The sequence below is a fragment of the Callorhinus ursinus genome, unplaced genomic scaffold, assembly GCF_003265705.2.
Source record: "Callorhinus ursinus isolate GAN/ISIS: 27379988/994484 unplaced genomic scaffold, GSC_fseal_2.0 scaffold9, whole genome shotgun sequence".
Classification (NCBI taxonomy): domain Eukaryota; kingdom Metazoa; phylum Chordata; class Mammalia; order Carnivora; family Otariidae; genus Callorhinus; species Callorhinus ursinus.
In genome coordinates this window covers 1054894-1081743 of record NW_027397071.1, presented here as the reverse complement: position 1 = coordinate 1081743, position 26850 = coordinate 1054894, and the positions used below count along the sequence as shown (strand labels likewise).

Sequence of the window (26850 nt, the reverse complement as noted above, 5' to 3'; positions counted from 1 at the left end):
ATAAGCTCTCTCATGGAAGGTTCTTGAAGATTGACAGGAGTTAACCTGCCTGCAACACCCAGGGGCCTGTTAGGCCTGGTCAGCCAACATAAGCAGATCACAATGATGTAATCCTTGTAACATGAATCCTTGCTGGGGTGTAATGGTGGGGCATGCTGGAGCCTCACAGAGGGGTCCCTCTCTAGCCTGCCCACACAGTTCAATTTGCTCCCAATAAAAATGCAATAAAAAGCTCACTTGCCTCCAGAATGTTGAATGCTTTTGATTCCAGATTATTTGGAATAGAAATCCTGACTGACAGTATTTTGGGGAAGACGATGGATGAAATATCCTTAAAGGGAAAATGAGGGAAAAAAAGGAAAGAAATTGGTTGTATCTTACCAAACTGGACGATAGTTTCAAGACCCTGCAAGATTTTAAAAACATGTAAGCCGGGGCTAAAGTGATTTTTAGCAGCAAATGACTTTGTTCCTAACAGTAGGGTGGGGAAATTAAACCCTTTCTTCTAAAGATGCGCAGAGCTTTAAAGCAACACTAACTGCTACATCTTCATCATCACAAAGAGTCTAGCATTCCTAAGTTTGGCAGTTTGGGGATGTACTAACAGTTATTTTAAATTTTTTTAAAAACATTGTATTTATTTATTTGAGGTAGAGAGAGCGAGCAAGCAAGAGGCAGAGGGAGAGGGAGAAGCAGACTCCAAGATGATCAGGGAGCCTGAGGTGGGGCTCGATGTGGGGCTCTATCCCAGGACCCTGGGATCATGACCTGAGCCAAAGGCAGACGCTTAACTGACTGAGCCACCCAGGCGCCCCTAACACTTACTTTATATGTTAGCACTATCTAAAGTGTTTAGCTCTGATGCCAAAGGCATAAGAGCAGTTTGCTGTGTTTAGTAATAATATTTTATGTAGCTTTTAGATTTTCTACAGATTTCAATGATCTGAATTGTCTCTTCTCTTATTAAGAAGAAGAATGGCGAACTGATTTTAATCTGAAATAAAAAATTCTTTTACAAATTGCATCCATTGTCTCCTTTATTTCCTCTACCTTTACCGCCCATTAAATCTGAAGGGTTGTACAGGATTTATACAAAACACATTAAGTCCAGGAGTCTTTATTCTCGGGCATTCTCCTTTCTAGCCCATCACCGATACCACATTGGTCTAGCCCCATCTAGCCTAGAATTCTGAACACTGAAGATTATGATGATAAGGGTGGTGACAGCAAGGACGATATTTACCTTTTATGATACTGATGTCAGATACTTTCAGAATAATTTGAATGTGCCTAACTTGTGCTTAATGTAATTTTATGACTTTCTCACCCATGACTTTAATCCATGCTCAACTGTTTTTATTTCTAGGCCATATAATCCCTTATAGGGTAATAAGTACTGTACTTTTACTACCCGCGGTATAAAATAACTCCCTCTGCTTATTTGTCTTTCTTGGCTTCAGGAGATGCTCATCAATTCTAATACTGATGATCAAATCTGTTTATCCTATTACAAATGTAGCTTTAGTTATTTCCCCTTTTATGATTTGCATAGACCCACATGACCTAAATTTTTAGGCTGTCTATAAACAATCACATTTGCAAACAAAAACAATCTAAACTAAATTCTTTTGAGTTAATCTGATGGAAAAAGAGAAGCAGACAGGAAAATAGACAGCCAAGGCAATAATTATGTTTTTATGACTGATTATCTATTTGCACCCTTTCCCTCAAATGTAAATTCCTTGACAGAGGCCCGTTTTTATTCCTTTTTTTTATCCCCCAGTACAGTGGCTCTAAAGCATTAACACTCATCCAGATCACCTGAAGGGCTTGTTAAACCCAACTGCTGAGCCCTACCCCAGAGTTTCCCATTCACTAAGTCTGGGGTAGTGTTTGTGAATTTCCATATCTAACAAGTCCCCAGGTGAGGATGATGCCCCTGGTCTGGGACCCATAATTTGAAAAACACTGCCTCACCACATAGAAGGTTCTCACAAAATGTTGGTTGGATTGAACTGAAATAACCCAACTGGAAGGAAGGCATCAGACAAAGAGTCTAGTAAGATTTGTGTATTGGTTGGGATAATAGCTAAGGTACTATAACAAAGAGATCTCAAGATAAAGTGGCTTAAATATAATAAAAGTTTACTTTTCACAGAACAGTCTCGAGTTAAGTAGGGCAATCCAGGGCAAAAAGACAGCATTGCTTACTGAGTCCAGGGGACCCAGGATGAGGGGTTGAGTGCCCCCATCTTTCTCTTGTGGCTTCCATCAATGGGCCCAACAGGCTGTTCCAGTAAGGGTGTGTGTGTGTGTGTGTGTGTGTGTGTGTGTGTGTGTGTAAGCAACTTCCTTTAAAAGGATGTGTCTTGGAAATCACATACCACTTTTGCCCATATCCCATTGGCTAGAACAAATTCACAGAACCATCCCTTGCCGAAGGGTAGGCTTGCAAATGTGGTCCCTCCCTGGCACTACGTTCTTTGCTAAAACTAAGGAAGAGGATTTCATCACTAAAAAGGAAGGAGAGACGAGATACTGGGGCATGGTGAGGAGTCTCTGCCACAGCAGCTTGATGGCAAGTGATGTAAAATCTGAACCACAAGTACAGTAAGGGTTCTTTGTCTATTTGCACGTATTGTTTTCTGGGGGTGGGGGATGGGAGGTGGGGATTTAGATGGATCAAGAGACAAAAACTCTTCTGCAGACCTTGACATGTCTACATGCCAGGACATCAAAGGGGCATCAGAATGTGCTTTCCTCAAAAGAACATGAAGCTATAGAAGGCGTGAGAATGGCATGGAAGTGATGTGGCTGATGCAGGAAGGACAATGCAAGAACCAGCAACTTCAGGAAGTCCACTATCTAATTCCCAGGAGGAGAATCCATCATAAAAAAATTTTCTGGCTCTGAATTCCCATGAGGCCTCATCTCTCCTTCTAGTGTAAGACCTTTCTTCTGGAATCCTGCTAAGGAATAACACCCTTCTTGCTCACTGGTTCTCTGGCTCTAGGTGGGAACACCTCTCCCCAGGTCTGGTTCCTGTGGTCATGTCTGAACCAGACACACAATGTTTGGTTTTTTAAAAAATTATTATAGGAGGGGTGCCTGGGTGGCTCAGTCGGTTAAGTGTCTGCCTTTGGCTCAGGTCATGATCCTGGGGTCCAGGGATCAAGCCCCACAGCTGGCTCCCTGCTCAGTGGGGAGTCTGCTTCTCCCTCTGCCCCTCCACCCCTGGCTTGTGCTCTCTCGCTCACTCTCTCTCTCAAATGAATAAATAAAATCTTTAAAAAAATTATTATAGGAGTTCTTTTTTTTGGGGGGGGGGAAGGCTGCTACAAACTGAGGGAACTCTCTGGATAATCTATTTATTTGAACTGACAGTTGCTCCCAGTGGGATTCTCTGTGGACAGGCTAGCATGGGGTGAATCTGGTGGTAAATGCCAGGCACACGTACTTCTTCATCCTGCATTCACAGATAAAAGAGGGGATGTGGCTTCCTTTCCAGGAAGCCTGTATTGGAAAATCTTATTTGAAAAAGGGATTAAGTGGATGGAACTGGAGGGTATTATGCTGAGCGAAATAAGTCAATCAGAGAAAGACATGTATCATATGACCTCACTGATATGAGGAATTTTTAATCTCAGGAAACAAACTGAAGGTTGCTGGAGTGGTGGGGGGTGGGAGGGATGGGGTGGCTGGTGAGCGCTGTGAAATGTGCAAGACTGTTGAATCACAGACCTGTACCTCTGAAACAAATAATACATTATATGTTAAAAAAAAAAAAAAAGAAGATAACAGGAGGGGAAGAATGAAGGGGGGAAATCGGAGGGGGAGACGAACCATGAGAGACGATGGACTCTGAAAAACAAACTGAGGGTTCTAGAGGCGGGTGGGTGGGGAGATGGGTTAGCCTGGTGATGGGTATTAAAGAGGGCACGTTCTGCGTGGAGCACTGGGTGTTATATGCAAACAATGAATCATGGATCACTACATCAAAAACTAATGATATAATGTATGGTGATTAACATAACATAATAAAAAATGAAAAAGGGATTAAGGTGGCTATGAAAAGACAGTGACTATGTAAAATCACATCAGTTTATTCTAAATAGAGTCATTTAAAGTCACATCATGTGCTTTTCAGAAACTTTAGGAAATGATGACTGTCAGCCTGGTTTACCATGTGTGTGTGTGGGTAGGGATGGGAGGGGGCATAAAAAAAAAAAGAATTTGCATTCCATAAAGCCAACATGGCTATCTCAAATACTAAATATTCTGTTCCTTTCAGAGCCACTAAGCGAGTGTGACATTCAGAAGCCATATTTCAAATAAACAAGAGCTAATGCCATAGTCAATGGCATGTATCTGAGAGAGGTACAAGACCCAGAAGACTTTGCTTCTAGTTCCTATTCTACCTCTCACTGGCTTTCCATGTGCATCTCCAACAGACATCTCTTGAGACTGTGTCTCATTTCTAATTCTTGGTGTTTTGATGGTACCTGTAAGACAAGAGCTTGACAAAATGCTTGTTCATTGGATAGATCAGGTTGATCCACACCGAACTACCAGGAAGTTATTTTTTTGGAAAAAAAATAACAACCATATATTGACAATTTCAACTAGTATTTCCATTCTCGTTTTGCCACATACTGTGTGGATTGGCTCTTCCCTAAATGCTTTCATGTCCCCGTGTCCTAGCTTCTTACTGGAAAGCCCTTTCTCCCATCATGTATCTATTTTATTCCTTCCCTAAACATCTTGGATGATCTTTTGTTGCCATGCTCATTCGGCCTTTGCCAGCTAGTACCTCTGTGTCCTCCTCTAACCTCCTGGCATATCGTCTTTCCCCGTACCTTCCACAAAGGAGGCCCTACACAGACATTTGTCACAATGCTGAATTACGTATCTGAGGGTAAGTCACCAGCCCGCTGAACTGGTTTCCTTCCTAGAGAAAGAACAGAATCCCTGCCTAGCCAATGGAACAGAATTACTGGAAATGAACATCTGAGAACTTAAAATGATTAACAGTAAAGCCTCTGGGTCATTCGGCCAATTGAGGTACTTGGAAAAATGACATGAGAGTGAGGGGCATTCTGTTTTCAGCTCAATTTCAGGGAGGAATAGTCTCTTCCCAGCCAAAGAGATTTCAAAAGACCCCCTCTGGTTGACAGTGAAAAGGGAATGTTGATCACACAGGGAGAATACAGAGTCAATGAGAACAGAGTTGTCATTTTTTAAAAAGATTTTATTTATTTATTTGTCAGAGAGAGAGAGAGAGAGAGAGCACAAGCAGGGGGAGCTGCAGGCAGAGGGAGAAGCAGGCTCCCCACTGAGCAGGGAGCCCGATGAGGGACTCGATCCCAGGACTCTGGGATCATGACCTGAGCCCAAGGAAGATGCTTAACCGACTGAGCCACCCAGGCATCCCCAGAGTTGTCATGTTAAAGACAAAGAGACCAAGAACCACCACATGGCACAGTCACCCCCTTTCACTAGTGACACAGGCACACAGCCCTTGACCGCATGAACTAGAGGAAAGTAAAGGTTGCAGGAGAAAGCCAACTAGACTGTGCCATGTGCACAAATGAAGAACTTTTGGGGATAACTGCAGGAGCATTGAAGCAAGACGCACAGGTAGGAGGAAGGGAGGCAGGGAGGGAGAAGCGAGGGCTAAGGTCACGGGACACACAGGAGAGGCTCACAAGTGCCGAGAGAAGAGCCTAGACTGGTCAAGAAGGGGCAGACCATTCCCTTGGGCACACCAGTTAAGGGGTATCAGTGGGTTCCTAACTCGGAGATACTAGTGAGTAATAATCAATGTGTGAATTTATGCAAGTGGCCGAATCTTTATTTACTTGAAAGAGCAGCACTAATCGTTCCTATGTTATAGCCTGACAGAAATATGAAATGAGATAGCACATATAAACACACAAAGTGCCCTGCAGAGAGCAAGTGCTGAGTAGTATCTGACCTGTATGTGTTTGAGCTACTACAAGCAAAATCAGCAAGCTGAATGTCTTCACCCGGCAGTGTCCAATGGACATTTCTGTGATGATGGAAATATTCTCTAGCCACACTGTCCAACATGCTAGCCATTAGTCCCTGAGGCTAGTGAGCACGTACTGAGCACTCCCGTGCCTCGGTCTCATTCTTAGTAATACAAGACTGATACTAGGATTGGGTTTTGAGAATTAAATGAGAGAATACATATAAAGCAGTGGTTCTCAAAGTTTATTATGATCAGAATCACCCGGAAGGTTGTTAAAACACAGATTGCTGCGTTCATCCCCCACATTTCTGATTCAGTAGGTCTGGGGTAGAGCCAGGGAAGTTGCCCAGTCGTGTTCATGCACAGGGCAGGGAACCACATGTGGGAAACACCGTTCTAAGACATTCGGTAGGGTGCCTGATACATGTGACAACTCAATAGTGTTATGTAGTGTTTGAGGATCAGCACCTCTAAGGTTTCTGAAAAAAACAAGCAACCCACACCTTAAGAGAAACCTCTAGCCCATTTTTGGACACTATTTTGAGAAACATTTATGAGGTGCCTACATAGGACAAGATACCCCCATGTGTTCTAAGTGACAGTCTGTCAAACTGGGTTTGAAATGGGGTTTGTCAGAACACGAAGTTACCTGCCCATTGTTACTGCCATGTGAAATATCTTTCATCATTTCAACTCTCTACAAAACATATGGGAAATGACAATTAAAATCACCTTTTGAGGTGGGCCACAAGTTAGATGTCTCTCTGATTCTTCATCTTGATGAAAAGACTCTGCTGAGGCCTGTAAATGGTAGGTGGAAAGGAGGGAAAAGACGTCTAGGTTCTCAACTTGGCTCATTTATCAACTTCCTGAGATCACTGGCATGTCTCTCAGCCATGGCTGCGGATTTTGGATTTGATGAGTCCTCAGGTCACTTGCAAAGGTAACCAGAGCAGAATGATCACAAGCCCACCCTCACCTGTGAGGGCTTTGCTCCTTGGAAGTTATCACAAGTCCCCTAGTTTTTCTCCTCAGAGATTCTTTCCATGGCACCTTGCATTCTGTGGATGAAAGGTGTGGCAAGCGGATTAAAAAAAAAAAAATACACAGATACAAACAATTGGTTTGATAGATCCATTAATTTTGTTATTTTCCAGTATTCATACTTTGGTTTCTTTTAAAGGAAAAAAAAAAAGAGAGCCTTGGAGGAAATATGCCCAAAGAGGCTATAGGACTATAGCTACCACATTCCAAGAAAAGATCCCAAAAAGGATTTGGACCTGGGGTGGATTCCGGGATGCAGTGTTTTGTGTACTTATATCTGTTCCGATAAAAGGACTACTCTACTTCCTTCCCTTAAGAAACATGAACAAAGGGTGCCTGGGTGGCTCAGTTGGTTAAGCGACTGCCTTCAGCTCAGGTCATGATCCCGGAGTCCTGGGTTCGAGTCCCACATCAGGCTCCCTGCTCAGCAGGGAGTCTGCTTCTCCCTCTGACTCTACCCTCTCTTGGGCTCTCTCTCTCACTCTCAAATAAATAAATAAAATCTTAAAAAAAAAAAAGAAACATGAACAAAAATTCTTTGCAGGGCACTTGGGTGGCTCAGTCAGTTAAGCATCGGACTCTTGATTTCAGCTCAGGTCATGATCTCAGGGTCATGGGATCGAGCCCTGCGTCAGGCTCTGCTCTCAGAAGGGAGACCGCTTGAGATTCTCTCCTTCTCCCTCTCCCTCTTCTCCCTCTCCCCTGCTCTCTCTCTCTTCAAAATAAATAAATAAATGAATCTTTAAAAAAATTCTTTGTCCAACATACTAGTGCCTTATGTATAAAAGGTGATCATGGTACCCACTGACAAAAAAACTTACAAGCAATTTCTCTTACAAAATCAAGCTTGCTAACAGGTCCTGGTGTGGTAAGCCAGGACTGTCATTTCCATATTCAGGAAGTGCAGAGAAGCTAGGTTTTAGAGTGACTCAGAGAGACTTATTACTCAGAGAGGCTGAGGTAGAGGGGAAGTGAGAAGCTTCCACTCATCAGGAAAATCTGATCTGTCAGGCCTCACTACTATGGTAGTCTGGCAGAATATACTTTGAAGTGTCTCTGCCTTAAGCATAGGAGACAGAACTTTGGACCTGCCTTGGGGATGCTGAGAAGCAAATATGACCAAGGTTGGCGGAATCCAGATTTAAAGCAGGTGGCTACTGGTTGAGTTACTGATTTAAACAGTGTCCACAGTTTAGGTCTTATATTTCGAGTATTCACCTTCAAAATAAGAATGCTTGGAGTCCACAGATCATGCCTTTCATGGTTCTGTGCTGATGGAAAAAACACTACTCTTTAAGGAGTGAAGGTTTTAATCTTGGACTTGCTTCTTACTGAGTGATCCTGCACAAGCTAATGCACTCTCTGAGCCTGGCTTTCCTTGGGGGTAAAATGGCAATCCCCCTGGTATAGTTCCCAGGGGGCTGGTGATGTTGAACTAGAAGCAAAGGCAAAGAAGTACTTAACTACAAACAGAATTCAGAAACCTGGGTTCTTGTGAATCAATCAAGTTGAAATAATGCAACCTTCTCAGAAGATTGTATCATGTATTTCTGAATTAAACAAGACACAACAATATTTACTGGGATAGTCAGTGTGGTTTCATTGGGAACAAGTTAAGCAGCTTAAATACATTTAGGCAGGTACTATCTTAGTAACAAATGAACTCTAATAATCAACTTATTAATATAAGATCTCAATACAAATTGGTCCAAACGGCATCCCCAGGACTGTAAGTCTAAGAATCTACATACTACTTTTTAAAAGGGTTGGGACAGAGGGGCACCTGGCTGGCTCAGTCAGTGGAGCATGCGACTCTTGGGGGGTGAGTTTGAGCCCCACGTCGGGCGTAGAGATTACTTCAAAACAAAACAAAACAAAAACATTTAAAAGGGCTGGGACACATAAAGTGAGCACCTGTAATAGGATGTACTCCAGTGAGAGAGACAAATGATACCCTCATTTGCCAAATTACTGCTCACCTCAGTCACATTTGGGTACCTAAATTCAGAGTAAGGCGTGTGTCTCAAATAATTGAGGATTCAGAGAGTTATGCCTTCTTTCTTTCTTGGCCACAGCATTTTGCTGATGGGCTTTAGAACACCGCTCGATTTGAAAGTTACAAATTCTTTTTTTTTTTAAGATTTTATTTATTTATTTGAGAGCGAGAGGGAACATGAGCAGGGGGAAGAGGCAGATGGAGAGGGAGAAGGAGCCTCCCCACTGAGCAGAGAGCCTGATGGGGGACTTGATCCCAAGACCCTGGGATCATGACCTGAGCAGAAGGCAGATGCTCAATCCACTGAGCCACCCAGGCGCTCCTGAAAGTTACAAATTCTTATTGACGAATGAAGCCAATAATCATGTGTACCAAAATTAGGTGTCCCCATCATTTTTCATTTGTGAGGAAAGCTGCCTTTATTAATAGGAGTGCACAGGCCACAAGACATAAAAGGTTTTCTGCCATGCAGGGAAGCTTCCTATAGAAACCCCACCAATTTCTTCACCTCCTGGCACACGGGACGGGCTAATTCTTTGGCTTTGGCTGAGCCCACCTGGAGAACCTTCTCTAAGTGGCCCCTGTCCGTCTTCAGTTTTTCAATCTCCCTCTTAATTGGAGCAAACCTCTGAATCACGGCATCGGCCACCAGGAGCTTGTAGCGAGCGGTGTCCACGCCCGCGCTCAGCTGCAGCGCTTCCTCCACGCGGAGGCCGGCCACCGCCGCGTGAATGGCCACCAGGTTGGAGACCCCGGGGCGGCGCGCTGGCTCGTAGGTCACCTCCGACGTGAAGTCCGTCACAGCCTTGCGGAATTTCTGCACGATCTCCTCCGGGCTGTCTGTTATCCTGACCGTGGCCAGTTTATCAGGGTCCGATTTGGACATTTTGGCAGAAGGATCACGGAGGGATTTCACCTTCTTCAGGGATGCTAGGGAACGCCAACATCCGCACACCGAAACCCAAACCGGAAGACAGTAACAAGAAAACATCACACCAGGAATGTCAGTGTCTAGATCTTAAAAAGTGCCAAGGGTACCAAATGACTTTATTATTATTATTATTATTATAAATGAGTAGGGCTGACACACCATGTTACCCCAATGTCAGTGTACAACACAGTGATTTGACCAATTTATAGATTACGCTATGTTCGCCACACGTGTCACTACCATCTGTCACCTACGACGCTATTACCATAACTGACTCTATTCCTTATGCTGTGCCTTTTATTCCTGTGACTTATTCATTTGTAAGTGGAAGCTTGTACTTTCCTCTCCCCTTCACCCATCTTGTCTATCCCCCCTCTTCCCCTCTGGCAACCATCAGTTTGTTCTCTGTAGTTATAGGTCTGATTCTGCTTTTTGTTTGTTTATTCTTTTTTTTTTTTTTAAGATTCCGCTTATGCAGGAGATACGGTATTTGTCTTTCTCAGTCTGACTCACCTCACTTAGCATTATACCGTCTAGATCCACCCATGTTGTCTCAAATGGCACAATCTCATCCTTTTTTTTTTAAGATTTATTTATTTATTTATTTATTTATTTATTTATTTATTTGAGAGAACGAGAATGAGAGAGAGAGAGAGAGAGAGCACATGAGAGGGGGGAGGGTCAGAGGGAGAAGCAGACTCCCTGCTGAGCAGGGAGCCCGATGCGGGACTCGATCCTGGGACTCCAGGATCATGACCTGAGCCGAAGGCAGTCGTTTAACCAACTGAGCCACCCAGGCGCCCAATCTCATCCTCTTTTATGGTTGAGCATATATGGCTGAGCATGTGTATAAATAACACAACTCCCTTATCCATCACCTAATGATGGACACTTACGTTGCTTCCATTTCTTGGTTATTGTAAATAATGCTGCAATAAACATAGGGGCGCATATATATTTTTGAGTCAGTGTTTTCATTTTCTTTGGGTAAGTACCCAATAGTGGAATTACTGGATCATAGGGTAGTTCTATTTTTAACTTTTTGAGGACCCTCCAGCCCGTTTTTCTCAGTGGCTGCACCAGTTTACATTCCCACCAACAGTGCACGAGAGTTCCTTTTTCTCCTCATCCTTGCCTGCACCTGTTGTTTACCATATGACCTTATTATTTTTGTCTGATTATAAAAATAGCGAATACCCATTGTGAAAAATTCAAGCCATTTATATAAGCATGAAAATAAAGATCACCTGAAACATGTAATAAAACTGTTAACATTTGATCATATTTTCATGCATCTTTTAATGTATATATACACATAAAATGTATAATCTTAGACAAATGAAATTGTATCAATCATACTGCTTTAGCTGTGCATATCCTTTAAAAAAGTCTGGTCTATTTCTTTCCTCTCCTTCTCTCTTTTCCTCTCTGCTCATCCCTATTAGTTAATCACCCTCTGCCCATAACCACTGCCCTTCCTGCCCCCAATACATTTTAACAATCTATGGCAATCCTTTCATTTCTTTACCACAGTTATATCAATATCAGTATATACCAACACACACACACACACACACACACACACACACACACACACACGAGTGACTTGGTTATTGCTCTGATAGAATCAAGATGTTAAGCTGGCTTTATAAACCAGTGTTACTAATAATTGCCTATGTTATGGCTATTGCAGAAACATATCAATTTGAAATAGGTAAATTTAATAACAGGCAAAAACATTAAAATATTACTTATTGCTAAAGGAAGCTTGGTTTCAATGCATGGTAGGCCCGTTTTTTGTTTGTGTGAACCACTGGAATAGCTTAGAAATTTATACCTGCCTTATGCTTCTGAACTGATACTGGGTCCATGTTAGACTCTATAAAATGCTGTCAGCTTAATAAAGATGGACAGAGCTTGGGCTCAGTGATCTCTGCCCCTGCCACAAATCTACATCACTACCAAAATGTTGATAAAGAGGCACAGCTTCTTTCCTCAAGAAGATTCCAAACTAGCATAGCCTCACAGCAGCTGGTGAGGTTTCAGATCCAGTGGGGGGATTATACATTCCATCAATGTGCATTTAAGAAAGGAGAGTGTAAGAATGATCAATTCCCTCTAGTTTTATCTAGCTGATGATTCAGCAGTTCTCTTTCTTATGGTTTTATTTTCTTGTGAATAGGGAAGGCAGGATCCACGGCTTTGGAATCAGAAGAGCTTTGTCACTAGCTCGATATATGACTTGGATGCAAAATTAGCTTTGCCAAGCTTTAGTTTCCTGATCCATAAAATAGGGAAGGATATATGTATATATTCTATATAATTCCTTATAAAGTATTAAATATGTTACTATATTAATATATAATAATGTTAATACATTAATTTGTTAATATCTATTCAATATAACATGATATAATTTATTAAATATATATAATTGGTAAATTATATAGTGCTTTATAATGAAAATGATTATTTTTCATTTTTAGTCTTTCCCACATATACTTTCCAATATAAAGTATTATATAATTTACCAAGTATGTGTATATATATATATATGTATTATGTAATTTAATGAATTTGATTATTTTTCATTTTTAGTCTTTCCCATGCTTTTCAAACTTTTTTGGCTATTCTATTCAACAATCTAATGAGGTCTGCCCATTCCCACAGGACAGAGAAAGATGGTGATTCTAGTTCCAAATCCTGAAGTCTGTCCCAAGGAAATTCCAAGCCTCAGTCCATTATCCAATCCTGCCTTGGAAACCGGGCCTGATCTAACAGTCATGTGTCTGTTACTTACTTAGAATGGACCTGGGCACCGGGAAGAACTCCCCATACTTCTTGTTAAACTCTCGTGCTAGATCCTGAACGAGCTCCATGTGCTGGACTTGATCCTCCCCGACAGGAACGTGTGTGGACCTTTAATAAAAGACAGACAGAAAAACTCAGCAAGGCTCCTGCTTATCCTGAAATGATATTGCAAGCAGCTGCATTTCCTGTGCCTATTTCACTGTTGGTGTTCAACAACTGTTCACCAACTCCAGAGGGGAATGTTGAGACCCAAGTCTTTATGTATCGGACAAATGCCAAAGAGACATTTGTCTACTCTAGTTCTGTTTCTTCCATAGCAGAAGAATACAGCCATCAACACCAGTGTGACAGGATCTTGCTGGGAGGGAGGAATGGCATCCTAAAGAGCATATGCTCTAAGCATAACTGTATTTTAAAACCACTCCTCGTCCCCTCACCCAGTCAGCACACATTATCTTAGCCTTGAGCAGATGCTTTTTACTTCAGAGCTGTGCTCACACTTGAAAGCCACTCCACCCCACCCTTCAAATCAAAGATGGCAGAAAGCTCTTCAGGCAAGAGGTTTTCCTCCCTGTCATACGGGGAGTAACAAGATCTTTCTGGAATATGCTCCTTCGTTTTCCAGTAAACTGCAATCACAGCACAATTAATATGCCGCGGGGAACTTAAAATAAATGAACAAATCTATCAGTACAATGTAGACAGATCACAAAAACAATGTTGAATGAAAAAAGTCAAGTTGTAGGAGACATGGAGAGTACACTGACACGTAAATCTTAGACCGGAATTTTATCCTGTAATATTTTATTAAAAAATAAAGATGCGAGACAAAAATACCAGAATAGAGGAGCTTTATTTATAGTTATTTTAATCCCATATGTAAAATTTGCGGCGTTGGATCACGATGAGGTATATCAAACAAGGGAAGAATTAACCATTACAGAGAAGTCTTAACAGGGAAAACTTTCTCCTGAAGTATTCCTGGGGAAAGAAGAGATTTTAAGTCTTTAATGCTTGGCTGGGGAGTTTACATTTGATAACACAGGTAATAAATCGCTGTCATTTTTTGATCAAAAGAGTTTGATGTTCCTCCTGTGAAAGCGAACTTGAATATTTACATGATAATTGTACATTCTGAATGGAAAAATAACAGCTTTTCAAAACGGCCTCAGGAAAGGAAAATTATTCTCCTTTGTTATGGAGAGGAAAACCTCTTATCCCCGTGGTTAAGGAGTGGTTCTCAAAAAACTGGCAGAGATCTTCTTATTTCCTTTGTGAATTACTGTCCACAGGCTACTGGTCCACTTAATAAAGCTGTCTAGCATACAGACTAGCTACTTTAATATGGTAAAACACTGGAGAACATTTTGAAAAAATCTGAAAGATCCCACATTATTTTGCAATTATTTTTCTTTTTGCAAATTACTTTCCAGTCTTTGTTCTTGTCTATGTGGATGCATATTTTTACATAACTGCAGTATAATATGCACACCATCTTTTATGTTAACATAATAGATATTTCCCATGTTTCTATGTGGTCTTCATTAATAGAATTTTTTAATAGCTGCATAAGAACATTCCTGTACTATAGTTACAGAACCATAAGGAATTTATATGATTTTGTAGCAGATTCTTTTGAATATTCACATAAGGGGAAATTTTGATTCAAGTGAAAAAAATTATCTTTTACAATAACCCAAAAGTCTTATGGAGCCATTCAGTACTTTCCGACCAAAAGCAAGTTATGATTGTTAGTTAATGAGACTAATATTTGTTTGTGTCATAAAATAATTCTGTGTATATGTCCTAAGAAATGCTGATAAATGTTTTGAAATTTAGAGTAAGCAATAGGTTTGAAAGCAACTCTTTGACACTTCTTTTGCATGGAAGTAACACATTTTATTTATTAAAAAATATCTCTGAACATTAGTTATGTTTTCATATAGCCCCTCAAATACTCATGTAGTTGGGCTGTGTGTGTGTGTGTGTGTGTGTGAAAGAGAGGGGGTGGGGGGATTCAGTATAGCACTCATTTAAGAGCGCAGGCTTTGAGGATAGGCCAGCTTCAAATTCTGAGTGACACTCTCATTTTTTGTGACTTTGGGTAAGTCATAGGATTTCTATCATAGGCAAATTTCTTTCTTTCTTTTTTTTTTTTTTAAAGACTTTATTTATTTGACAGAGATAGCAAGAGCAGGAACACAAGCAGGGAGAGTGGGAGAGGGAGAAGCAGGCCTCCCCGCGAGCAGGGATCCTGATGCGGGGCTTGATCCCAGGATCTGGGATCATGACCTGAGCCGAAGGCAGACCCTCAACCATTGAGCCACCCAGGCGCCCCATAGGCAACATATTTGGAATGATTAACAAAAGACTCCAATATTTCTGCTAAGTGAGAGAGAAACAGACAATGGCCAGATAAGATATGACCACAAAACTTGATCCAAACCTCTGGAGCCGCCAGCCCAGGAAGCCAACTACAACCTCTGTAGCAACTGGCCCAGAATGGTCTAGACTCCGTTAATGATTGCCAACGCCCTCACTGTGTTAGCTTCCTCCAACTTTGGACCAGCCAGGGAAAGTCAAATATACTCCCCAAACTAATCACATAAGAGGCCCCCTTCTAGTTGGCCAGCCTCCAGCCTCCCTGTGGCAACAACCTCAAATCAGAGCATACCCGAATCTTCCTTTTTGCCACACAAAGCCTCTCCACTCCCCTGCCTGCCTTGAGTCTCTGTGAAACACAAAATCCAAGGCATGGTGAAGGTTTCCCTTGCTGTAGCAAGCTCTGAATAAATAGCCTCTATTTGTTCTCAGTGGGTGGTCTTTGTTTAAAGATGATCATTACTGGAATTAAACACAGAAAGCACACCTTCTGAATCACTGGAATAGGTAAAAGGAAAGAACGCTCAATCTATATAGCATGAGACAGAAAACAAGTAATCAAGAAAAAAAACAGTCAATATTTAATGATATGGAAAAATAGAAGACAAAATCAGCAGGCTATAAATTTGGGGAGAAATACATATAACCTGCACTCATGCCAAGGAGAAGCCACAGTGGTTAGAGTGGAGACTCCCATCAGGCAGTTCAGGGTTCAGGTTCCCACTCTGCCACTGACCAGTTCATGTGCCTGGAAAAGTTACTTAACCTCCTTATGCTTGTTTTTGTTTTTGTTTTTTTTTTTCATTTTAAAACAACTGCCTACTCCTGGAGTTGTGTGAAGAGAGAATATAATAATGCACGCAAAACTTGTAGCCTAGAGCCTTGTATCTGGAATGCAAATAAGAGATACTAGCTTAAAAAACTGATTTGAAGGAAATGCACTAAGATGTTAATAAGATCAGAAATAGTATCAGCAATTTTTAATTTTTTTCCTGTTGAACATAAGAAAGAATATCTAAACTACATTAGAACATTGAAATGAACCGGTGAGAAACTGTTGACTCTCCCACTGCTAGACTATAAAGATAGTGAAATCATGTATCCTGGAGAGCTTACAGGTCAAACATCAAAGGCAGGGAGTTGCGTCTGTTGAAGACACTGTTCCTCTAGTCTACTAGAATGTTCCTCCCATAGCTCCTGCACCCTGCCTCCTTTATTTCGGGTCTAAGCTTAAATATCACCTCCTCAGAGAAGCCTTCCCCAAGCATACTCTCCAAAGTTGGTTTCTCCCTCTTATTCTTTCCTTTTTTTTTTTTTTAAGATTTTATTTATTTGAGACAGAGAGGGAGAGAGAGAGAGAGTGCACAAGCAGGGGGAGCAGCAGAGAGAGAAGGAGAAGCAGGCTCACCACTGAGCAGGGAGCCCGATGTGGGGCTCCAACCCAAGACCCTGGGATCATGACCTCAGTTGAAGGCAGATGCTTAACCCACTGAGCCACCCAGGTGCCCCCACCTTTTATTTTTGAACTTTTTTTTTTCCTAAGAAATCTCTACCCCCAACGTAGGGCTTGAACTCACAACCCCAAGATCAAGAATCGCGTACTCTTCTGACTGAGCCAGCCAGGTGCCCCTCCCTTTTATTTTTTCCCATATATCCTATTTATTTTCTTTCTAGTATTATTCCTAATCTAATTATTTTATTTCATTTGTTATTTAATTGTATGTTGTTTTCTCTCCTGCTTAAAAAAAAGTTTTTTTTCGAGTTTGTCTGTTTTGTTTTTCAATCTATTTCTAATCCCTACTAGACTTGCCTGGCATATGTGAGGATCATGACTTGAGCCGAAGGCAGATGCTTAATGACTGACTCACCCAGGCACCCCTAAGTGGTTGTTTCTTGACCTTTTGGCTAAGATCAAGTGTAAATATTTACTGAATAAGGGAATGATCTGAAGAAGAGGGCACTATGACCTAGATAGTTTTATTTTATTTATTTGACACAGAGAGAGAGACACAGCGAGAGAGGGAACACAAGCAGGGGGAGTGGGAGAGGGAGAAGCAGGCTTCCTGCTGAGCAGGGAGCCCGATGTGGGGCTCGATCCCAGGACCCTGGGATCATGACCCGAGCCGAAGGCAGACGCTTAATGACTGAGCTACCCAGGCGCCCTGACCTAGATAGTTTTATAGCAAGAGAAAAATCATAACGAAATCAGCTTGTCATCAGTATAGAGGATCAGAGCATGTACTCAGGAGTCAGACTACCTGAGTTTATGTCACAGCTCCACCACCTACGAGGGGAGTCACCATAGCCCAGCTTCATACTTTTCCGAGCCTCTGTCTGGAATTGGGGGTCATAATGGTGCTTACCTCACAGGATTGTTTTGAGGATTAAATGAGATAATCAAGCATAGTACTTGACAGCAGAGCTCAATAAACACTAGCTATTGATATAATATATATTCATTAACATCTGACCTGATGAAGGACAAAATGGTGAAAGACTACTCCTCTCAGGAACCTCGGTGTGAGGTCCATTGCGACTTTTTCTTCAAACCAGGATCATTTTCCGTTTTTGATAGGTGATTTATACTACAAACATAAATATTAACATATAATCTCAGGGACAGTCACAGATCTGGGCAGCGATCCTGATACAGATAGGAAACATATTTGATGGTTCACCGACCTGATTAGGCAATCCCCAAATATTAATAGCATGTTATAGGGATTCTGAGAACCCCTTTAATTTAAGGAAAACAGAGACAGAATAATGAATGGAAGGCAAAGCATAGGGGCGCCTGAGTGGCTCGGTCAGTTAAGTGTCTGACTCTGGCTCAGGTCATGATCTCAGGGTCCTGGGATGGAGCCCTGCATCGGGCTCCCTGCAGTGGGGAGTCCACTTGTCTCTCTCCCTCTGCCCCTCCCCCTGCTTGCATTCGTTCTCTCTCTCCCTCTCAAATAAATAAATAAAATCTTAAAAAAAAAGAAGAAAGAAAGCCAAAGCATAGGGACCATGACAATAGATCAGGAAGTGGTTTTTCTTCTTCTAAGGTCATAATGATCGTTAGGGCTTTGTCCATTGCTCTCTTCCACACAGCCTGGATCAGAAGAAAGTCACCGGCTTCATAAGTGGTAAAACCAAAACCAAAATGTTCCTTTTTATGCTTCCCTCAGTGCCCACCAGCCCGCACGCGCTCCTCTCTGAGGTACAGGCACACAACCCCACCTTTCTAAGTCTCCTCTCTTTCACTGGACTCTGTTACTCCTGCCTTGTGATTCCAGTGAGGCTGACCTGCAGAGGTCACTCCGACCCCCCCACACCAAATTAGCCAACAGGGCAGGTTAAAAAGCAATTACAGTAGCCCGTAGGAAATCACAATGGACTGCAGCTAACACAGAGAAAACAATTACCATAATCAATACACTTTAGGCACATCAAAATGAATATTTCCACATGTCAAAATGGTTCCAGATCCACAAAGCAACCAAACTAAACAGAAAACACATTTAGTTTTCATAATGACTCTGCATGTGTCTTTGCTTTCTGTGAGATCCTTGCCTCTTTTCTTACAATTCTGTGAGTTTTTGCTTTTTTTTTTTAAAAAAAAAGGGGGATTAAAAAATTTTAATTTTTTTCACCTGGTCCTATTGCTCCACTTTGCTTTTTCATCTGATTTTAGTTTGTTTGTTTCTAGTCTTTCCTCCCTCTGCTCCTGCTGCTGTTTTCACCTCCTATAATTTATCTTGGCTCCTACTTCTCATCCATTGAGTTTACACTTTACGTGAATTCAGCCTGTCTTTGATTCTGCTCACTTATGGGGCTTATTCCCTTCACATTTTCAACCTCTCTCCTCATTGTCTTCCTTGCACTTCAAATAATTTAGAGCTGCTCTTTTAAAATTTATACCCTACATAATGATATCCATATTAATGCCTTCTCTTTTCCCCCATTTCTTTTCTTTTCTCTCCTTTTCCCTTTCTTTCTTTTTTCCCTTTTCTTATCTTTTTTCTTTTCTTTTCTTTCTTTCTTTTTTTTTTTCTTCTAATCCTGACTGCGCTTCTTGTTTGGACACAACATAAAACAAAAGCTTTTCATAATTTTGATTGTTATAACTTCTGTCACTTAATAATGCGTCTGATCTTCTTTGGTGACTAACTCCTTTTTTTCTTCCACTCTGTTCCTTGCCATATTCACATTTACTTGGGATCCACCCCACCCTCCGGCAGAATTAGAGTCCAGATGAATAATCACTGCCTACATATATCTGCTCACAGAGATTGGATCTCTTATTATTTTTTTTTCCTACTTTGGCTGTTTGTGAGTTTTCAGTGCTGCTGCCTTTAACCAGCCTGGGTGGGGTGGAGTTTGGTGCTGTTTCTCCTTTCGTGAAGGATGAACGCCCGATCACCAACTGCTTGTTGGATATGCCATAATGACTCTCTAATTTAGGAATTATTTCCTGAACACCTATGATGTGCATGGCTTGGTGCTGGGCCCTGTGAGAGATACAGTGAAGGTTTTTACCCTCCAGGGAGTTACAGCCTCCAGGAGGAGAGAAAACACCACACGAAGCTATAAGTTCTTCTGCCTAGTCCTTTCAGTGTTCCCCATCTCCATGAATGGCAACACCATCAATCTAACCACCTAAGTCAGAAGTTGGGGTCAGCTGAGACCTCCTTCTCATACCCATCCAATCCATTATGAAACTCTATCCATTTTACCTTCTAAAGTCTCCTACATTTGCCTACTGCCTTTATCTTCACTGACACTGTCATGGTCCAAACAGACTAGTGAAAGAGCCTCTGAATAGACTGCCCCAGGTGCTCTTGTCCCCCTGCAGGTCATTCTCTATATTTTAGTCAGTTCATTTCTAAACGTATACATCAGATCATCTCACTCTGTCCTGAAAATCACAAAGAGCTTCCCAATGCTTTCAGGAAGGTGTCTTGGATTATCCGCGGTCTTCTCAACACCACCCTCTCCCTTCTACGCTATTTGTCGATTTCCGGGGGCTTGCAGCCTGGAAACTACATTTCCATAGGCTTTACCTATGGCACTTGCCCCAGAGCTGGAAAGTGAAAGAGAAAGAGAAGACACACTACTGCTTGGCAGTTGTGGGTGAGTGTATGGATGGCTGGAATGAGGTTTGGCTGGCAGGTTTCAGGATCTCATAAAAATTCGGGGCAGTCTGGCCTCACAGAGAAAGGATGTAATTCAAGAACCAGAAGTCTCCAAAGCAGTTTTAGGAACGAATTATCTCGACTGTCCTCAATAGCAGTGATCTGATCCTCAGACATTATGGTCGACTCACCTCTTCTCTGGAATTACCAAGTGTGAGGCTTCCGAACAGTCATCATACTCTCTACGCTTTGTTTTTGGTTGGCTTTGGTTCTGCTTACGCACAGCTCATTTTGTTATGTCATTTCAGCTTTTGCTTTCACTATCATCTTATCCCCTTCCCATAGTTCTCCGTTTGTGTTCTCGAAAAGAGACACTGGTTAGCCCAGGTAATCGCTCTCATCTCTATTTGAGCAGACTTAGTAGTAACTCTCCAAAACTTCATGTCTTTATCTGTAAACTGGGGATAATATCATTTACCTATCTTGCAGAGCTGTTCTGAGAATCTGAATAGATAACGTGTGTGTAGCACCTGACAACGAATGCTCACCTCATGTTGGTTCCTTCCTTCCCTTCACTCAAGTCCATGCAGAGTGCCTCTCTCTGGATTAGCAGCACTGCAGGTACTTAACATGTATTTGCTGCATGTTAATAAAAACTGTGTGTGTGTGTGTGTGTGTGTGTGTGTGTGTGTGGAGAGAGAGAGAGAGAGAGAGAAAGAAAGGGAGAGAGAAACATTTATTTAATATATAGCCAGTTATTTGAAATTGGATATTCAGAAAAAGAACACAGATGCAAAATAAAAACTGGGACAAATGCTACTGTTGAGTATTTTGTCTCTCTTCAAATATCTGCTATTTTATGATACTCTCAAGCTTAAGATGGTCTCAGCTTTCCATTCCTGGGTTTCATACCAAGTTCTACCAAAACAATGAAATGAATCTTTCATACATTTATCTGGAAGGCCCCCCTTTCATTCCCTCCCCTCATGTCTGTTCCCTGGACCACCATGTCCCACTTATTCCAATGCTGATTTTGACAAAAGCAAACACGAAAGCTACACACGCTCTGCATCAACATTTTGTGAAGAGGCCACATAGAATTTGCTCGAGGGAGAAAATATAAATGTTTTTTGAATCCATCTAACTTGCTTGTTTGTATCTATCTATATTTATGACATAAATATTCATAGACATTCTGGCTATGACCGGTTTCAAAATCCAGAACTATCTGAAATAAAACCAAACAAAAAATACCCCAAGTGCTTGAGCTATGTTATAGGGAAAACAACAGTACAGGCTAAAAATCAGACCTGGGTTTGAGTCCTGCCACTGCTACATATTAGGAAGCAGTTAGGCATTTCTAAGCTTAGGGGGAAGCATAATGAAACAGATGAGAAATGTACGTTAAAATGCTGCAGTAAACCAGAACTGATTTTACTGTACTTGTCTGCATGCTTTGGAGGGGTCCAAATGACACACATGCCCGGGAAATGTGGGATACGTGACTGTGGCAACGGCACCCATGGGGACAGTCTGAGGAGTAGGGCAGAAGAAAAGAGCCCAAAGGACCAGAGCCTACAGGCTGGAGCATGTGTGGCCAGAGGCAGGAGGTCTGGCCTGAGACCAAATGTAGGGCTCTTTCTCTTAAGCAAAGGAGCACGCAGTTTTCCGTTCCATGCCCAGGATCTAATTATGGCATTGCAGGTAGACTACTTGCTAGGCTAAGGTGGGAGGCAGTCGTCTTGAACGTAGGTGATTACCTGGTTTTAATACTTTAAATACGTTTCTCTGTTTAACAAATTATATGTAAAATATCAGAAACCTGATGGGGATACATAACGATCTGCTACCATAGTCCTCCTTTCAGAAAATAGGAAAAAGAAAGGTATTTCATGGCATTCATGGTATTTCATGGTATTTCATTTCATGGCATAGTGTATATGCTAACCACCAAATGGATCAGTAAGAGTTAAAGAAGGAATATTTATAGTATGGGAATTTCTTTGCTTCCCAGGAGTTGGCTGGAGGGTAACTGAGGCTGGAAGTTACCCGGGGGGTGACTTATCCTTGGAAGCATTAACCAACTGTGAGAACCTGCTGATGTCAGGGCAGAGAGAGACAGGAAGCTACTGAAAGCTTGAGTTTACCAGCCACATCTGAAATAATTACTGCTTTCATAAGAGAAGAAGACATTCATAACCTAAGGCCTGGCTTGAAAACAGGTAGAGTATGTATCAGATTTGGGGATCTGGAGCTACTTTTTGCCAATGTCAACCTTTTAAAATGTTGCTTGTATTCTTGAAACGTTTGTACTGAGCATATGCTAGCTGGTAACAATTCATACACAAGTTATTTAATAATCCCTTGAGCTATGTCCCATTAGCCCCTACTTTATAGATGAAAGAAACTGTAGGATTTTATCATTCTGCTAATTGTATTTTACACAATGGGTTAAAAATTAATTCATCATCACTTTAGTATGTATGGTCTTGTGTTGTCTTGGTTGTTTACAAGATGATCTCGCCCCCCCCCCCCCCGGAACATAACTACTGGCTCCTTAAGGAAGGTCAGCACAGGCCTCAGGAGACCATAAGAAGGCTCAGCTGTGTCACTGTCCACTGAATGGCTGTGCAGCTTTGGGTAAATTGCTTACCCTCACTGGGCTGTGTTTGTAAAGCTAGGGAATTGAAGCAGAGCCTCAGCAAAGTTCCTCCCCACTCTGTGCTCCATGGTATCACAAAGGGGACAATCATTCTTGCTCAAGTTTACTCTTTTTCACAGCTCTGAGCTTAGAGGACTCTTGCACGACAGCTCTTGAACTGTTAAGGAAATCTACCATGCTCGTATGCTTCCATATCCTGGTGCTGACAAACCTCAGCCTTTGCTTCTATAAAGAAGTCCCCCAGGGCGCCTGGGTGGCTCAGTCAGTTAAGCGTCCAACTCTTGATTTCGGCTCAGGTCATGATCTCAGGGTCATGAGGTCGAGCCCCGTGTCGGGTTCCACACTGGGTGTGGAGCCTGCTTAAGATTCTCTCTCTTCCTCTCCCTCTGCCCCTGCCCCCACCCCTTTCTCTTAAAAAAAATTTTAATTTTTAAAAAAAAATTTAATTTTTAAAAAAAATTTAAAAAAAGTCCCCCTTGAAAGTGAAATTTGACAGAAGACTATGATCACTAGAGACAAGCATCACCAAGCATGACCAAGTGACACCTCCCAGTCACAGCACTGCCTGGCCCATATTTCATTTTAATCTTTGACTAATCCTGTGCAGGATAATTAGTTAGTATTCCCATTTTACAGGTGAGAAAACACGCTACTTTGCTGGGAAATGTATTAGACCTTTATTAGACTTTCATTTGCTACTCCTGGAGGAAAGTGTTGTAGATTTCCCAGGATAAGGCAAAAGTTACTTATTATAAGTAACAAATGCTGTTAGGAATCCAGCATTCAAATTAATACAACAAACAACACACAATCCTTATGTATATGTTTTAATCAGAGTTAAAGATAGCCTGCATGTATTAAAGGACATTCCTGATTTGTGAAGCTAAGCACCTATTCTTCTAGCTGTTTCCATCATAATGGCACAAGGGCTCTGGGGTCATACTACAAGGTGCATATACTGTCATCTCCATGCTATTATTGTATTTACATGCAAAGAATTCTAGTTTTCCTAGGGAAGAATCACTTTTGCAGGGTCAAGACTTTAGGGGAAAAACAGATTGACAGAGTTTCTCCTTTTCCTCAGAAGCAAGGCTTGTCTAGGCACGCAAGCTGATTGGGAAGCTTTATCTCTAGAAGGCCAAATGGGGGGCCAGGGGAGGTAACGTGGGGATGGCAGGGAAGGACTGGGAGAGGGATGGGGTCAGAAGTACAGAGAGGGCAGGCCTCAGCATCCTCTGATTATAGGGTTTGAGGCCTGTAAAGGACAGCATTGACTGACTAGAGGGATTATGGGTCCAGGAAAAGTAGGGTACCCTACAGCGTGTTGAAAAACTTGCTCTCAACTGCTGATCCAATACAATAGCCACCAGAGACAGGTGGCTATTTCCATTTAAATTACTAAAATTAAATAAAATTTAAAATTCAGTTCTTCTGTCAACATGTCCTGTGGCTAGCAGCTAAGGTCTTGGAAAGCACGGATTCATTTCCATAATTGCAGGCAAGTTCTATCACACAGCATTGCTTTAGAATCTAGATTATATGAGAAATCAACACTGAAAACTCTTGAAGCTTAATTATTACCAGGGAAGTCTATATTACATAGTGGTTAAGAGCACAACAACCTTGTACCCAAACTTTCTATGCTCAAATCCTGGGTCCAGGCTTTGCTAGCTACGTGACTTTGGGCAAGGGACTAAGCACTCCGTGCCTTAATTTCCTCACCTATAAAATGGGGATGATAGTCATGCAACTTTCACAAGGTGGTTGTGAAGATTAACTGGGTGAGTGTCTGCCAGGCACTTATAACAGTTTCCAACACATAGTAAGTGCTATGTAAGTGTTAGCCCTGTTACTAGTTTCATAGTAAAACATAACTTTTATCATGTTGTACCTATTACTGGTAATAGAGGCACACTGATTTGCACAATCCTTTCCATATCCCCCTTCCCCGTGAGCCAAATCTTTCTGGGATAGGCTCGAACACTCTCTTGTCAGTATGCCTAAGACCAGCGGTGCAGTCTGCTCCTTACTTGTACAACAGGATGTCGGCTGCCTGGAGCACCGGGTACGTAAGCAGGCCCACGGTCCCGCCATGCTTCTGTGTGGCAATCTTCACCTGTCCAGTGAAAAGAAAGGAGGCAAAGAAATCGGACGTGAACCTAATGATACTGCTAAATTAAGCAATCTTTAAAGCAAGCCAAGGGTAGTCTGAAGCTACTGTACTACCATTATATCTCAGTTCCTTTTAGCAACACTAAAAGCCAGGGGGCTGCCTTGGCTCCCTGCTGCAGGCTCAGGCAGGAATAAGGGAAATACACTTCACCACTGGCCCCATGTCGGATCCTGCACTGCCACTATTTCGGGTTCATTTAATTAAAGCCAGGGGAGAAGAGTCTCTAAGTTCCAAATCAGATAAACTCCATTATTAATTAATTTGACAAGTTAACATCGAAAGCCATATTGTTATATCCACGGAAGCCTCCCAGAAAGTCTCCCACTGTGCTACTGACAAAAAAAATGTAATGGCGCCCCAAAATCACACTTAAAAAACCAAAACACCAAAAGTCACGACATTTAAAAGATGAAACAAAGAGAAATTTTAATCGAACCAATTATGAACCTGTCTTGACCTGTAGGTACTGACAACAGAGGGATAACGCGATTCCAGGGAAGAGGACAAGCCATAGAGGCTAAAATATTTCCTTAATGGGGAAGCTGATAGTAACACCAGAGGTGATACTAGAAGGATTTAACTAATGGACGCCAACTATAAGCTACGAATATGTACCCACTCAACAGAAGCCCCTTGTGATGCCAATTCCCTGCTACAGCTGAGGATTGCTAACAGGTACTTTGGCTGCCTGGGGAGAACTACCAACTGGGGAAGACCCTGTGATGTTTACTGGTCATTGCTTCCAAGGCCTAAGCCTATCATCTCTTGTAAAATGATAAATGGTGATTTTGGTGTGTAGATATTATTCATTTAGTTAATATGAATCACCTCCCTGAGGCTTGATTATTTCTAAATGAACTGAACTGAATATATAAACTTGCATGATTCTGAGGACCAAGTTCATGGGCTCCCAACTTGGGCTTCCCCAGCCAACACACCCTTTGAGTCTGGCTCTGAAAAGCAACAGCTTCTCTCTTTACCCATCTTAATGTCAAATGTTCCATCATTTAGGTATAAATTTAACTCTTCTGGTTACTTCAAGTAGTTTCTGGCTTCTAGCAACGAATGCTAAAGGAAATTTAGAAGTTTGAATATATAATTCCTTCAGTATATCTCTTTATTGCAGTGTCCATGATAAAGCCCAGTTTGCAACAATTGCAGAATAAAGATAATAAAAGTTTAATTTGGCAATGAAAAATGGGAAGAGAACTCAATTTTTAAAAATTGCTACTGCATTAGATTTATAGTCTTTTTTTTTTCTCCCCACCTCCTCCCCTCTAGAACCCTCAGTTTGTTTTTCAGAGTCCATCGTCTCTCATGGTTCGTCTCCCCCTCCGATTTCCCCCCCTTCATTCTTCCCCTCCTGCTATCTTCTTCTTTTTTTAACATATAATGTATTATTTGTTTCAGAGGTACAGGTCTGTGATTCAACAGTCCTGCACAATTCACAGTGCTCACCATAGCACATACCCTCCCCAATGCCCATCACCCAGGCACCCCATCCCTCCCACCCCCACCACTCCAGCAGCCCTCAGTTTGTTTCCTGAGATTAAGAATTCCTCATATCAGTGAGGTCATGTGATACATGTCTTTCTCTGATTGACTTATTTCGCTCAGCATAATACCCTCCAGTTCCATCCACGTCGTTGCAAATGGCAAGATCTCATTCCTTTTGATGGCTGCATAATATTCCATTGTGTGTGTGTGTGTGTGTGTGTGTGTGTGTGTGTGTGTGTGTGTGT

General features: G+C 41.8%; 1 protein-coding gene across 3 annotated transcripts in view; it reads right to left on the bottom strand.

Annotated features, from left to right (window-relative positions):
- Positions 1–5227: 5227 nt before the first annotated feature.
- The window catches only part of WARS2 (tryptophanyl tRNA synthetase 2, mitochondrial), a 97289-nt gene continuing 75666 nt past the window's right edge, over positions 5228–26850 (bottom strand). For 2 of the 3 annotated variants that reach the window (XM_025872542.2, XM_073896056.1), the window contains 3 exons: positions 24966–25051; positions 12764–12882; positions 8612–9962 (listed from right to left, as the gene is read on the bottom strand). In XM_025872542.2, the coding sequence (XP_025728327.1) occupies positions 9514–9962; positions 12764–12882; positions 24966–25051 (654 nt within the window). In that variant the 3' untranslated portion in view covers positions 8612–9513. Of the gene's footprint in view, positions 7054–8611; positions 9963–12763; positions 12883–24965; positions 25052–26850 lie in introns of those variants that run through there. The other variant, XM_025872543.2, reaches the window with a different exon arrangement.